General features: G+C 44.5%; 1 protein-coding gene across 3 annotated transcripts in view; it reads right to left on the bottom strand.

Moving 5' to 3' along the window:
- The window catches only part of ctdp1 (CTD (carboxy-terminal domain, RNA polymerase II, polypeptide A) phosphatase, subunit 1), a 284,685-nt gene that overhangs the window by 246,868 nt on the left and 24,794 nt on the right, over positions 1-13,023 (bottom strand). For all 3 annotated transcript variants that reach the window (XR_005943330.1, XM_041190089.1, XM_041190087.1), the window contains exons 2-4: positions 12,279-12,362; positions 7,403-7,496; positions 5,073-5,201 (exon numbers count right to left, since the gene is read on the bottom strand). Coding sequence is in view for 2 of the 3 variants with exons in the window: in XM_041190089.1 (XP_041046023.1) it covers positions 5,073-5,201; positions 7,403-7,496; positions 12,279-12,362 (307 nt within the window). In the remaining variant the exon portion in view is untranslated. The remainder of the gene's footprint in view (positions 1-5,072; positions 5,202-7,402; positions 7,497-12,278; positions 12,363-13,023) is intronic.

Raw genomic sequence — 13,023 nt, 5'->3', positions numbered from 1 at the left:
TCCTCCCAAAACCTTTCCAGCTCTCCTCTTTCAAGAGGCTCCTTAAAATCTTTGTCTTTGACCAAGCCCTTGGTCAGCTGTCCTCAAAATCTCTTTACGTGGTTCGGTGTCAAATTTGGTTTGATAACACACTTGTAAAGTGTTGTGTGTCATTTAAACACAGTAAGGGAGCTATGTAATATCCAAGTTGCTGTTGTTCTGATTTTTTAGCCAGACTATTCAGGACAGCAGGAGGTGCAATACAGACGTCCAACTGAAGAGTCCAAATGCCTCCTTTCAACCAGAATTCAAAGTTTGAAATGCGAAAGTGTTGAAACTTAATATGATTTTGTAGTAAAGAAGTTGAAGATTGCTGAAAAAAAGTGAAGTATTGCCAAAGCTTTTCATCTTGCGCTCATCAGGACAAACTCAAGATGCCAAATTTCAAACAATCACAACAATTTATACTACAAAAGAAAAGGGTGCTGATTGGTTAGTGAGACACTGATTGGCCGAGGCGTTGCCATGGAGAAAGCAATTGGGAACTATAGGCTCCCAAGTTCCTGGGTGAGGTGAGAGTGACTGCCCTTGACATCAAGGCAGCATTCGACCAAGTGGCATCAAGGAGCTCCAGCAAAACTGGAGTCAATGGGAATCAGGGGGGAAACTCTCCACTGGCTGGAGTCATACCTAGCATAAAGGAAGATGGTTGTGGCTTTTGGAGGTCAATCATCTCAATTCCAGGACATCACTGCATCAATTCCTCAGGGTAGTGTCCTTGGCCCAATCATCTCCAGTTGCTTCATCAATGACCTTCCTTCCATTATAAGGTGAGAATTGGGGATGTTCGCTGATGATTGCGCAATGTTCAGCACCATTCGCGATTCCTCAGATACTAAGCAGTCCATGTCCAAATGCAGCAAGACATGGACAATATGACAAGTAACATTCGAGCCACACAAGTGCCAGGCAAAGACCATCTCCAACAAGAGAGAATCTAACCTGTTGAAGGGTCATGAGGACTCGAAACGTCAACTGTGCTCTTCTCCGCCAATGCTGCCTGACCTGCTGAGTTTTTCCCGGTATTTCTGTCTCTGTTTTTGTCCTGGCAGCACACCATTGGCCAAAATCTGAACTGGACTAGCCATATAAATACTGTGGCTACAAGATCAGGTCAGATGTTAGGAATCCTGCGATGATTAACTCACCTCCTGACACCCCAAAGCCTGTCCGCCATCTACAAGGTACAGGTCAGGATTGTGTGGAATACTCTCCACTTGCCTGGATGAGTGCAGCTCCAACAACACTCAAGAAGCTTGACACCATCCAGGACAAAGCAGCCCGCTTGATTGGCACCCCATCCATAAACATTCACTCCCTCCACCACCGACGCACAGTGGCAGCAGTGTGTTTCATCTACAAGATACACTGCAGGAACTCACCAACTATCCTTGGACAGCACCTTCCAAACCCACAGCCACTACCATCTAGAAGGACAAGGGCAGCAGACACATGGGAACACCTCCACCTGGAAGTTCCCCTCCAAGCCACTCACCGTCCTGACTTGGAAATATATCACTGTTCCTTCACTGTCACTGGGTCAAAATCCTGGAACTCCCTCCTATCAGCATTGTGGGTGTATCTACAGCACACAGACTACAACGGTTCAAGAAGGCAGCTCACCACCACCTTCTCAAGGGCAATTAAGGATGGGCAATAAATGCTGACCTAGCCAACAACACCCACAACCCACGAATGGTTTAAAAAAAAATCAAAAACCATGCAAGGCTTGAACATGTTTATATTGCTTGTAGGGTACAGGTGCCTGTGTATAAATGTATGTAATTTCTAGCAAGCGTAAATGAGCCACATTACGAGCTCAAATGATTATCTTAAATTGATTGTTAGTGTAGCTATTAACACATTCAGGAATGTTCAACAAATGCTGCCCATTCTTGCATTTGTCCTGATCAGTGCAAGATGAAAAGCTTTGCCAACATGTCTCTCTTTTCAGCAATAGTTATGTGATTTGTTGCATGGTATTACTGCTAGCGAGGAACACAAGACATTGTTCAGAAAAACCTAGTGTTGGAGGAAAGAGTGCACAGGAGTCAGAACTGGAGGCAAAGGGCAAAAAAAAAATACTCCATTAGCTGAGTTGCTGGGGCAATCAGGAATACAGCGAGAAAGGACAACAGAAAGCAAGATTGGTGGAATTGACACCAGTGTTGCAGAGGTGCAGCATAAAACAAGAGGCAACAGGCATGGGGAGCAATGGCTTAAAGTGGCAGAGACTCGGGTCATCAACTTCTGCATTGTTAAGGGGGAAGAGAGAAAAAGGGAAGGATAAGCAGCTCTCACTAACAGAAGTCACACAACTGCCACCGATTGGTGGCAACCGAGACACCACTTCGTGGTGAAGTTGTGACTGTGTCAGATTTTTCACCCGCTGGTCAATAGGTTCCAGCCTGTGATAACCGACTGGCCTCAGTGTACAGCTATAACACACCTTCTAACAGCACAGCAGTGTCCTCTGTACTATAAACCACAATGAAACAGAATATGGAGCAGACCTGAAAAAGGGAGGTTGGAGGGTTGATGGGGGGGGAGATGGGGGAGCAGAGAAAAGGTAACATTGACAAAGGTGAAACAAAAACAGAATTACCTGGAAAAACTCAGCAGGTCTGGCAGCATCGGCAGAGAAGAAAAGAGTTGACGTTTCGAGTCCTCATGACCCTTCGACAGAACTTGAGTTCGAATCCAAGAAAGAGTTGAAATATAAGCTGGTTTAAAGTGTGTGGGGGGGCGGAGAAAGAGAGAGAGAGAGAAGTGGAGGGGGGGTGTGGTTGTAGGGACAAACAAGCAGTGATAGAAGCAGATCATCAAAAGATGTCAACAACAATAGAACACATAGGTGTTAAAGTTGGTGATATTATCTAAACGAATATGCTAATTAAGAATGGATAGTAGGGCACTCAAGGTATAGCTCTAGTGGGGGTGGGGAGAGCATAAAAGATTTTAAGATATTTAAAAATAATGGAAATAGGTGGGAAAAGAAAAATCTACATAATTTATTGGAAAAAAAAGGGAAGGGGGAAACAGAAAGAGGGTGGGGATGGGGGAGGGAGCTCACGACCTAAAGTTCTTGAATTCAATATTCAGTCCGGAAGGCTGTAAAGTGCCTAGTCGGAAGATGAGGTGTTGTTCCTCCAGTTTGCGTTGGGCTTCACTGGAACAATGCAGCAAGCCAAGGACAGACATGTGGGCAAGAGAGCAGGGTGGAGTGTTAAAATGGCAAGTGACAGGGAGCCACATCCGCCCTCACGCCTTCTCCTCCCTCCCAGAAACATGATAGGGTCCCCCTTGTCCTCACTTATCACCCCACCAGCCTCCGCATTCAAAGGATCATCCTCCGCCATTTCCGCCAACTCCAGCATGATGCCACTACCAAACACATCTTCCCTTCACCCCCCCATCGGCATTCCGTAGGGATCGCTCCCTCCGGGACACCCTGGTCCACTCCTCCATCACCCCCTACTCCTCAACCCCCTCCTATGGCACCACCCCATGCCCACGCAAAAGATGCAACACTGCCCCTTCACTTCCTCTCTCCTCACCGTCCAAGGACCCAAACACTCCTTTCAAGTGAAGCAGCATTTCACTTGCATTTCCCCCAACTTAGTCTACTGCATTCGTTGCTCCGAATGTGGTCTCCTCTACATTGGAGAGACCAAACGTAAACTGGGCGACCGCTTTGCAGAACACCTGCGGTCTGTCCGCAAGAATGACCCAAACCTCCCTGTCGCTTGCCATTTTAACACTCCACCCTGCTCTCTTGCCCACATGTCTGTCCTTGGCTTGCTGCATTGTTCCAGTGAAGCCCAAACTGGAGGAACAACACCTCATCTTCCGACTAGGGACTTTACAGCCTTCCGGACTGAATATTGAATTCAACAACTTTAGGTCTTGATCTCCCTCCCCCATCCCCACCCCCTTTCTGTTTCACCCTTCCCTTTTTTTTCCAATAAATTATATAGATTTTTCTTCTCCCACCTATTTCCATTATTTTTAAATATCTTAAAATCTTTTATGCTCTCCCCACCCCCACTAGAGCTATACCTTGAGTGCCCTACTATCCATTCTTAATTAGCACATTCGTTTAGATAATATCACCAACTTTAACACCTATGTGTTCTTTTGTTCTATTGTTGTTGACATCTTTTGATGATCTGCTTCTATCACTGCTTGTTTGTCCCTACAACCACACACCCCTCCACTTCTCTCTCTCTCTCTCTCTCTCTCTCTCCGCCCCCCCAACACACCTTAAACCAGCTTATATTTCAACTCTTTCTTGGACTCGAACTCAAGTTCTGTCGAAGGGTCATGAGGACTCGAAACGTCAACTCTTTTCTTCTCCGCTGATGCTGCCAGACCTGCTGAGTTTTTCCAGGTAATTCTGTTTTTGTTTTGGATTTCCAGCATCCGCAGTTTTTTTGTTTTTATTATTATTGACAAAGGTGATTAGGACAGTGAGACGGAGGGGGTGGGGAACGAGATAGCGAACGCTTTTTTTTAAAAAAAAGCGCCAATCACTCTTGTGAAAATCGGTAATGTGTGACAGATGTTGGCGTAACTGTCCCAGGCAATCCAAGAAGGTCTTGCACCTTTTCTAAATCTATCATCTATAGCACAGACTTATCCTGGGTCCTCCGGGTTTGATTTGATGTTGATGGAACACATAACTGCGTCCCTTGAATTCGTGTTTTTCAAAGTTGTAACTGTACCTGTCAGGTAGTGACAGCAGTTATTTTCTTCTTTAAAAATAGAGTCCCACCTCTAAAATTAAATGCCATCGTCACCAACAAGAGATAGCAGACTAAGGGAAAGACAGAAGTAAAAAAAAAAATATATATATATATATATATATATACATATACACACACGTATTCCTTACTGACTCTCTCACTGACAGTCAGAGATAATGGGATGTGATTTATCTGTTTGCTAGGACAAGCTACAATCTCACAGCCTCACCTCAGGAGCAAGGATACTATTTAACTACAGATTTCAACAGATTATTACCAGGGTCTCACCTTATTGGACATCTTTTGGCACAACTGCTCAGTCGTGTGGATTAAAGTCTGGTCCAGATCCACCATCAAAACTAATTTTCGGTTTTTATGTAACCACTGCTGATCCTCTCGACCCAATTGTTCAGCTTGCTGTATGATGGGGAGATGGGGGTGGGGGATGAACAATGGGTAAAAAGGAAGAGAGAGAATGTAAGCAATTTTTAAAAAATAAATACGGCGTTTGATAGTACAGAACTTGAGTATTGCCAGAAAAAAAGAAACATGCTGCCAAAGCTTTTTTTTTTATCCTCCTCTCATCCGGACGGACACAAGAATGCCAAATTTCAGAAGGAGCAACAATTCAACGGGTGAAAAATCTGACCCAATTGCAACTTCACCACGAAGCTGTGTCTCGCATGCCACCAATCGGTGGAAGTTGTGTGACGCAGTTATGTGCTTGAGAAAAGGGCACTGATTGGTTGACGAGTTTTTTTTTTCATTTGTTCATGGGGGTGTGGACTTCGCTGGCTAGGCCAGCATTTATTACCCATCCCTAATTGCCCTTGTTCAGAGGGCATTTTTTTTAAAGGTTCAACCACACTGCTGTGGATCTGGAGTCACATGTAGGCCAGACCAGGTAAGGACAGCAGATTTCCTTCCCTAAAGGACGTTAGTGAACAGGTGGGTTTTTATGACAATCGGCAATGGTCATCTTAGACTTTTAATTCCAGATTTTTACTGAATTCAAACCTGGTGATGGGATTTGAACCTGGGTCCCCAAAGCATTACCCTGGTCTCCAGTCCAGTAACAATACCACTATGCTACTGGCTCCCCTGCACTGACTGATCGTGGTGTTGCCATGGAGAATGCACCAAGGAGCAATTTTCACCATGTTTTTAATTCAAAAAAGATACAATTCCTGGACTTGTTCCTTTTAGTGCAGAGGACAGGTCCCTGCATATAAGCATATGTCACTTTGAGCAAGCATAACTGAGCCACACTGCAAGCCCAACAGTCTCCTTTTTCAGCATATCACCATTAATATAACCAGTACATAGAATTATATAGAATTTTGCAGCACAGGAACAGGCCATTGCCAGAGTTTATACTCCTCCAGAGCTTCCTCCCACCCTATCAGCATATCTTTATATTTCTTTCTCCCTCACTTGTTTATCAAACTTCCCCTTAAATGCATCAACGCTGTTCGCTTCACCCCATGGTGGGGGGTTCCATTTTCTCACCACTCTCTGGATAAAAAGGTTTCTTCTGAATTCCTTACTGAATTTATTAGTGAACATCTTATACCGATGGCTCCCAAAAGTGGAAGTGTCTTCTCTACATCTCACTCATCAACTGCCTGCCTGATTTTAAAGACAGGTCATCACTTAGTCTAAAGCAAAAGGGCACATGCCTGTTCAGTCTTTACTGACAGTTCTTCCCCCTCCGTTACATTATCATTAACACTTTGTGCCCATTTTTTCCTGTTCTTGGAATCATAAAGTCACAGCCGGAGGCCATTCCGCCCATCACACCTGTGCCAGTTTCTACATTTCCCACTTCACCCAGGAAGTCTGATTTATGAATTTGTCAGCAACAACTGAGAGTTTGATTATGTCCATTCCCTTGATTGATAGCTATCTGACTGCAGGACTGAAGACCACTTAAAAACAGGCGAATTATCATGAACCAGGATTACAAAAACACAATCTGCTTTGCAGGTTCTTGTCAACAATGAAAATCAAAAGGATTACAACAGAATAGAGTAAGTGAAACTTTAAAAAAAGAGCAGCCACTCAGCTTCCCAAGCCTGTTCTCCCATTCAGTCAGGTGATGGCTGATCTACACCCAAACTCCACTATCCTCTGATAACATTGCCTAATATAAATCTATTGATCTCAGTTTTGAAAGTTTCAATTAACCCAGCACCACAGCTTTTTGCGGGAGAGTGTTTCCGGTCTTCTTTATAAGCCGGCCTGTGTGTGCAAAAAGTGCTTCCTCGTTTCGCTACTCAATGGCCTAAGACTGATTTTCAGGCTGTGCCCCAGTATTCAGGGTCCCCCCACCACAGGGAACAGTTTGCTCCTGAGGTGCAGTACCCAGAATTGAAAGCAATGCCTCAGCGTGGGGTCTGACCAAAGCAATAAATTCAAAGTAAATTAAACAAATTTTTTACAAAGATTGGGTGGCAAGTGCATGCGGGGTGGGGGGCGGGGGTTGAGGGTGCCCGGCAGGAGGGCTTAGAAAGTGGCGGAGAAAGACGGGGGAGAGAGAGGAGGGAAGAGATAGCGAGTGAGCCCACAAATTTGTCGAACCGTAGAAGCTGAATACTCTGAATTCTAGGAGCTCTTACCTCAGAGCTGACCATCAGCTCTGGAACACTGTGCACCATCGAAACAGTGGCTGTGGACAGGGGCACCATCTGCTTCCCATTCTTCTTCTGTAATCTGGAAAAAGAAATATTGAATAATGGCTTGAACTCCATGTGGTGCAAACTAGCCTAGAACCGAACTAAAAATAAACCATATACTTCCCATCCCAACTTTCTCCATCCTCTTCTGCAGTAGTTCACGTTCAGGTGAAATCGCAGAGGTACTGGTGGATTTCAGGTGCTTTTCCCAACTTCATTGATAAACAAATTGGTCACCAGCAGATTATTTGCCAATCCAGGAGAGAGGAATATCAAAGCAAGCACAATCCTTGATTATACCTTCCCTCATTCCGCAAGGACATAAAAACAAAAAAACTGCGGATGCTGGAAATCCAAAACGAAAACAGAATTACCTGGAAAAACTCAGCAGGCCTGGCAGCATCGGCGGAGAAGAAAAGAGTTGACGTTTCGAGTCCTCATGACCCTTCAACAGAATTCCTCAAGGACATGATGGCCCAGGTCTTCCCAGCAGTTGTAGTGATTGCCACTGTATTTGAAAGCTTCCCCCGATTCGGCACTGCAGCGCATTTCCTCAGGGAACTTCCGATTATGGCTGTCAGAGGAATGTGCAGCGCCGCTCCGCCAGAGCGGAGTACAGTCGGGGGAGAGAGGACACCCCACCCCCCCCCCCACCCTGTGTGGCACTAGCTGTTTAAAGGTCCAGCCCGAACATTAGTAAATGGATGTGTGAATGGATGAATGGGCGGGCGAGCGGGTGTGAGATGTGCAGGTGATTAGGGTGGGTGAAGTGGGTGGGGTGAGTGAGGCTAGTGGGGGTAGTCAGGTCCTGTCGGGAGGGGTCGTTGGGTTGTAGGGTCAGCAGGTCGGGGCGGTTAGTTGGGTCAGGCAGGTAGTCAGGGAATGGTCAGGTCAGGGTGTGATTGGAAGGGCTCAGTTGTGCAGTTACTCACCTGTTAGACTAGGTTTAAGCTGTCTAATACTTCCTGGATAACTATCCAGTTAAGTCCCAGGAACTGTCCAGAGTCTCCATACCTGACTCGGAGTCGGAGACATTTGGGGAGGGTCCCGTGGAATTGGCCATCGCAAGTTTAAACTTCCTCAGCAAATCCCACATAGGTACGCGTGTCAGGGATTCCGCAGGTTCCCAACATGCGTCTTCAGTCCCACAGTCTCTGATGCTCCAGAGGCCAGAAGGTTTGGCCCGTCCTGTGATGATTGCTCAGTGATCAGGGCTAAATATCCTGCAGTCCGGGCTGATGATAGCAGTAAGGCTTTCGCATATAGAGGGGCACAACAGCTATAATGAGGCCCATGTGTCAACAAGTGATAGAGCAAACAACAGGCATTTTGGTCTCTTGGTAGATGCTTTGATAAGTTGGGTGGTGCTCTGCAGTATATTACCAAGTATTTACAACTGAGAAACAGGCCATTTGACCCGATATGCCCAAGTCTTTATTTATGCTCCAATTAAGCCTTTTCCCACTCTGCTTCATCTCACCATCTCAGCATATCCTTCTATCTATTTCTCCCTCAGGTGCTTATCTAGCTTCCCCTTAAATACATCGATACTATTCACGTCAACTACTCCTTGTGGTCATGAGTCCCACATCCTAATATTCTTGCTTAAAGGAGTTTCTCCCTTTCGGGTTTAATAGTGAGCATCTTATATTTATGATCACACCCCCCACAAATGGAAGCATTTTCTCATCTATCCCATCAAGCCCTTTTGTTAAATTAAAGATCTCTATCAGATCACTTTTCAGTCTTCCCCAGCCTGTTCAATCTTTCCTCATATTTATAACTTCTCAGTTCAAATATCATCTCCATAAATAATTTTTGCACCTTCTCCAGTGCGTTCATAACCATTTTTATAATATAGAACTGTGCACAGTGTAGACGAACTAAGGTTCTATACAAGTTTAGCATAACTTCCGGGTTTTCAATTCTCTCTCCCTTGATATGAACCCCCATGCTTGGTTTGCTTTCTCATCGTATTATTAATGTACGCCACCATTTTTAGTAATTTATGTATCTGTGTTCTTGATCCCTTTGTTCCTCTACCTGTTCAGACTCTCTCGCATTATCCAAGCACTATGTGCCCTCCATATACTTCCTTCCAAAATATACCACCACATACTTAGCTACGTTGTAATTAATTTACCACCTACACTCTCGCTGTGTAAATTTTTTAACGCCTTTTTGTTGGCCGGGATTTTCTGGCCTTGTCGTGGTGGGGCCATTGACTTTCGGCGGGTCCAGGCAATCCCAGTGGCAGTTTGGGGCAGAAAATTCCACCAGTTGCCTTCTTCCTTTGTACTAACTGCACCCCCCCCACCGGTCAAAGTTAGGTCATCTACAAGTTTAGAAAGTGCACTTCCAATCCCCAAATCCTGATTGTTAATGTAAACGATGACCAACAGCAGGTTGTACACGTAGCAGGTATCACTGCACAGTGATCAGAAGGAACCCACTGCTCATTGCTCCTTGTGACGAGGACATAAGGAATCTGCAAGGGGATAACAGACAGGTTGAGTGAGTGGGCAAAAACTTGGCAGATGGAGTTTAATATAGGAGGGTGAGGTCATGCACTTTGGAAGGAAGAATCAAAAGTCAGGCTACTATTTAAATTTATTATTATTTAAATGGCTCCAAAAAAGTGCAGCACAGAGGGATCTGGGTGTTCTTGTGCATGAAACACAAAAAGTTAGCATGCAGGTGCAGCAAGTAATTAAAAAGGCAAGTGGAATTTTGTCCTGTATTGCTAGGGGGTTGGAGTTTAAAAATAGGGAAGTCTTGTTACAACTGTACAGGGTGTTGGTGAGGCCGCATCTGGAGTACTGTGTACAGTTTTGGTCCCCGTATTTAAGAAAGGATATACTGGCATTGAAAGCAGTTTAAAAGAGATTCACTAGGCTGATTCCTGGGGTGAAAGGGTTGACTTTTCAAGAACAGCTAAACAGGTTAGGTCTTTATTCACTAGAGTTTAGAAGAATGAAGGGTGATCTTATTGAAGCGTACAAGATTCTGAGGGGGCTTGACAGGGTAGAAGTTGAAAAGATGTTTCCACTAGTGGGGGAACCTCGAACTAGGGGACATAGTTACAGAATAAGGGGACACTCATTAAAACTGAGATGTGAAGGAATTTCTTCCCTCAGAAGGCATGAACGCCTGGAATTCTCTACCCAGAGAGATGTAGAGGCTAGATCACCGAAAGTGTTTAAAGAGGAGGTAGATAGATTTTTGAAATTCCAGGGAGTTGAGGGCTACGAGGAACTGGCACGAAAGAGGAGTTGAGGCCTGGGGCAAATCAGCCATGATCTTATTGAATGGGGGAAGCAGACTTGAGGGGTCGAGTGGCCTACTCCAGCTCCTATGTTCTCTAGATCAGGGCCACAAAGGCCAGGAGTAGCTCACAGGAGTTCAGCACAGACCAATGACAATCCTTGCAGGATACTGTCATATCATATCACAGCTACATTAGAGCTCCGATTTCAACTCAAAAAAGTTGATCTATATATATTTTCATACAGATAAAAAGCTGAAGAAACTCTGTTTCTATTTATGGTATCACCTGGATTCTCAGTTTTAAATGCAGTTCATATCATTTTAACTAGTTCACCTTGTACACAGCGATATCTAATGTGCCGATATGGTTTACATTCAAAGTTCTCGTGGTTTCCAATTATAAGCTAATAGCACCAATATCAAGGCCAGGAAATAAAAGATTTGTTTCTTTGTTCCAAACTCAATCAGATATACACCACTAGCCCGCTCTGTTCCTCACAGCTGCAGCATTATGTAAGCAGCAGTGTCGGCAGTGGGTAGGGGAAGTGGGGACAGCCTGGGAGATGCAGCAAACAGAGACGTGAGAGAGGGCTCATGGCTTTAAACAGCTGTACAATGCGAAAGTGAGAGTGAAGCACTATGTACCAACCAATAGGAATGCAGCAGATCCTGAGCTAACTGGCTGGGGCATTTTTTCACAACTTTAGCGGGTTCCTCAATAATCTTTACCTAGTAATGCTAGAATAATGACACCCTGCAGCAAACACTGCGATGCTGCACGCAGTGCCACAGAATACTGTGCTATAGGTGACATGTCCTGTTCCACTCGGCACCGAGTCAAAGGCCTGATGTCGTAGGTAAGTACTGAACCAGAGGCCAGGCATTTCAGAGCAGTGATTAAAAATACTATCAGGTGGGAAGTGTCTAACACAACATTCTTGTGCAGTTTCCTGATGAATTGGTGTCTTTTTTTTCAGCTGTTACTTGCTTATAAAAATCCTTCATGCTCATAGTTTTCTAAAGCAGGCTTCCACTGAAATATCGAGAGGTTTGCTAATTCCTGCAATCAGGCATACTAACTAGGACCAAGATAATAACACACATCCATACACAAGATTTTTCATTGAAGTTTCCATTGCATGATGATGTTTTTTCATGGAGATTATTTTGAAACTCCTTGAAATGGCTTCTGTTTTAAAAAAAAAGAAACATTCTCTGGGGGCTAACAAAACCATTATTCCACACTTCCACCTATTTTTAGACCCTCTAGTTGCTTTGCACTCTTTGACCCAGGTCACTTGGACCTGTATGAACCGCCAATGTTGCTCTGAATGCATCAAGGGCAACCTGATGGTGACACTGCTCGATTTTTCTTCCTAAAAATGACGTAGTAACGTCTTTAAAAAATAGTTTTAGCGAATCGATTAAGGAGGTTATCTAAGCAAGATAACTGCAATCCACAGGATGGGAAAGGTTACTCTGAAAACAGCACGTTACTGCAGACCATCTTCCAACAAGAGGTGAGTAGGCAAAAAAAATACAAACAACTTACTGTGTCAAGTCTTGACCACAGGCTGCGCAGAGGCCTTTCATAACGATGGGGTGACTGCATCCCTCAAGCCGTACCAGTACACTTCTGCACAAAATAAATGGAGAATAATTAACAAGTGTGCAAAGGATTAAACAAAACACCACTACAGCTGAGATTTTATTTATCCTTTCGTGGGATGTGGGCGTCACTGGCAAGGCCAGCATTTTGTTGCCCATCCCTAATTGCCCTTGAACTTAGTGGCTTGCTAGGCCATCAAGTCAAGCACGCTCCTGTGGGTCTGGAGTCACATGTAGGCCAGACCAGGTAAGGACGACAGATTTCCTTCCCTAAAGGACGTGAGTGAACCAGATGGGATTTTACAACAATTGATGATAGTTGCATGGCCACCATGGACTAGCCTACCATTCAGATTCCAGATTTTATTAATTTATTTATCTACTCATTTTATTTTATTTGGTCATTATTTTGTTTATCTAGTCATTATTAATTGCATTCAAACTCCACCAACTGCCGTGGCTGGATTTGAACCCATGTCCCCAGAGCATTAGCCTGGGCCTCTGGATTACTAGTCCAGTGACATTACCACTACGCCACAGTCTCCCCACATTGACAGATTCTTGCTAAATAAGGGTAAAAGGGGACACAGAACCAAAGCAGATGGACAGATTTAAGATCGAGTCCAAACATGATCAAACTGAATGGTCGAACAGGCTTGAAGGGCTGAATGGCCTCCTTCTGTCCCTAC

This window comes from Carcharodon carcharias, chromosome 6 (genome assembly GCF_017639515.1).
Source record: "Carcharodon carcharias isolate sCarCar2 chromosome 6, sCarCar2.pri, whole genome shotgun sequence".
NCBI lineage: Eukaryota > Metazoa > Chordata > Chondrichthyes > Lamniformes > Lamnidae > Carcharodon > Carcharodon carcharias.
The sequence above is the reverse complement of the archived record's forward strand: the minus strand, read 5'-3'. Positions and strand labels throughout refer to the sequence as shown.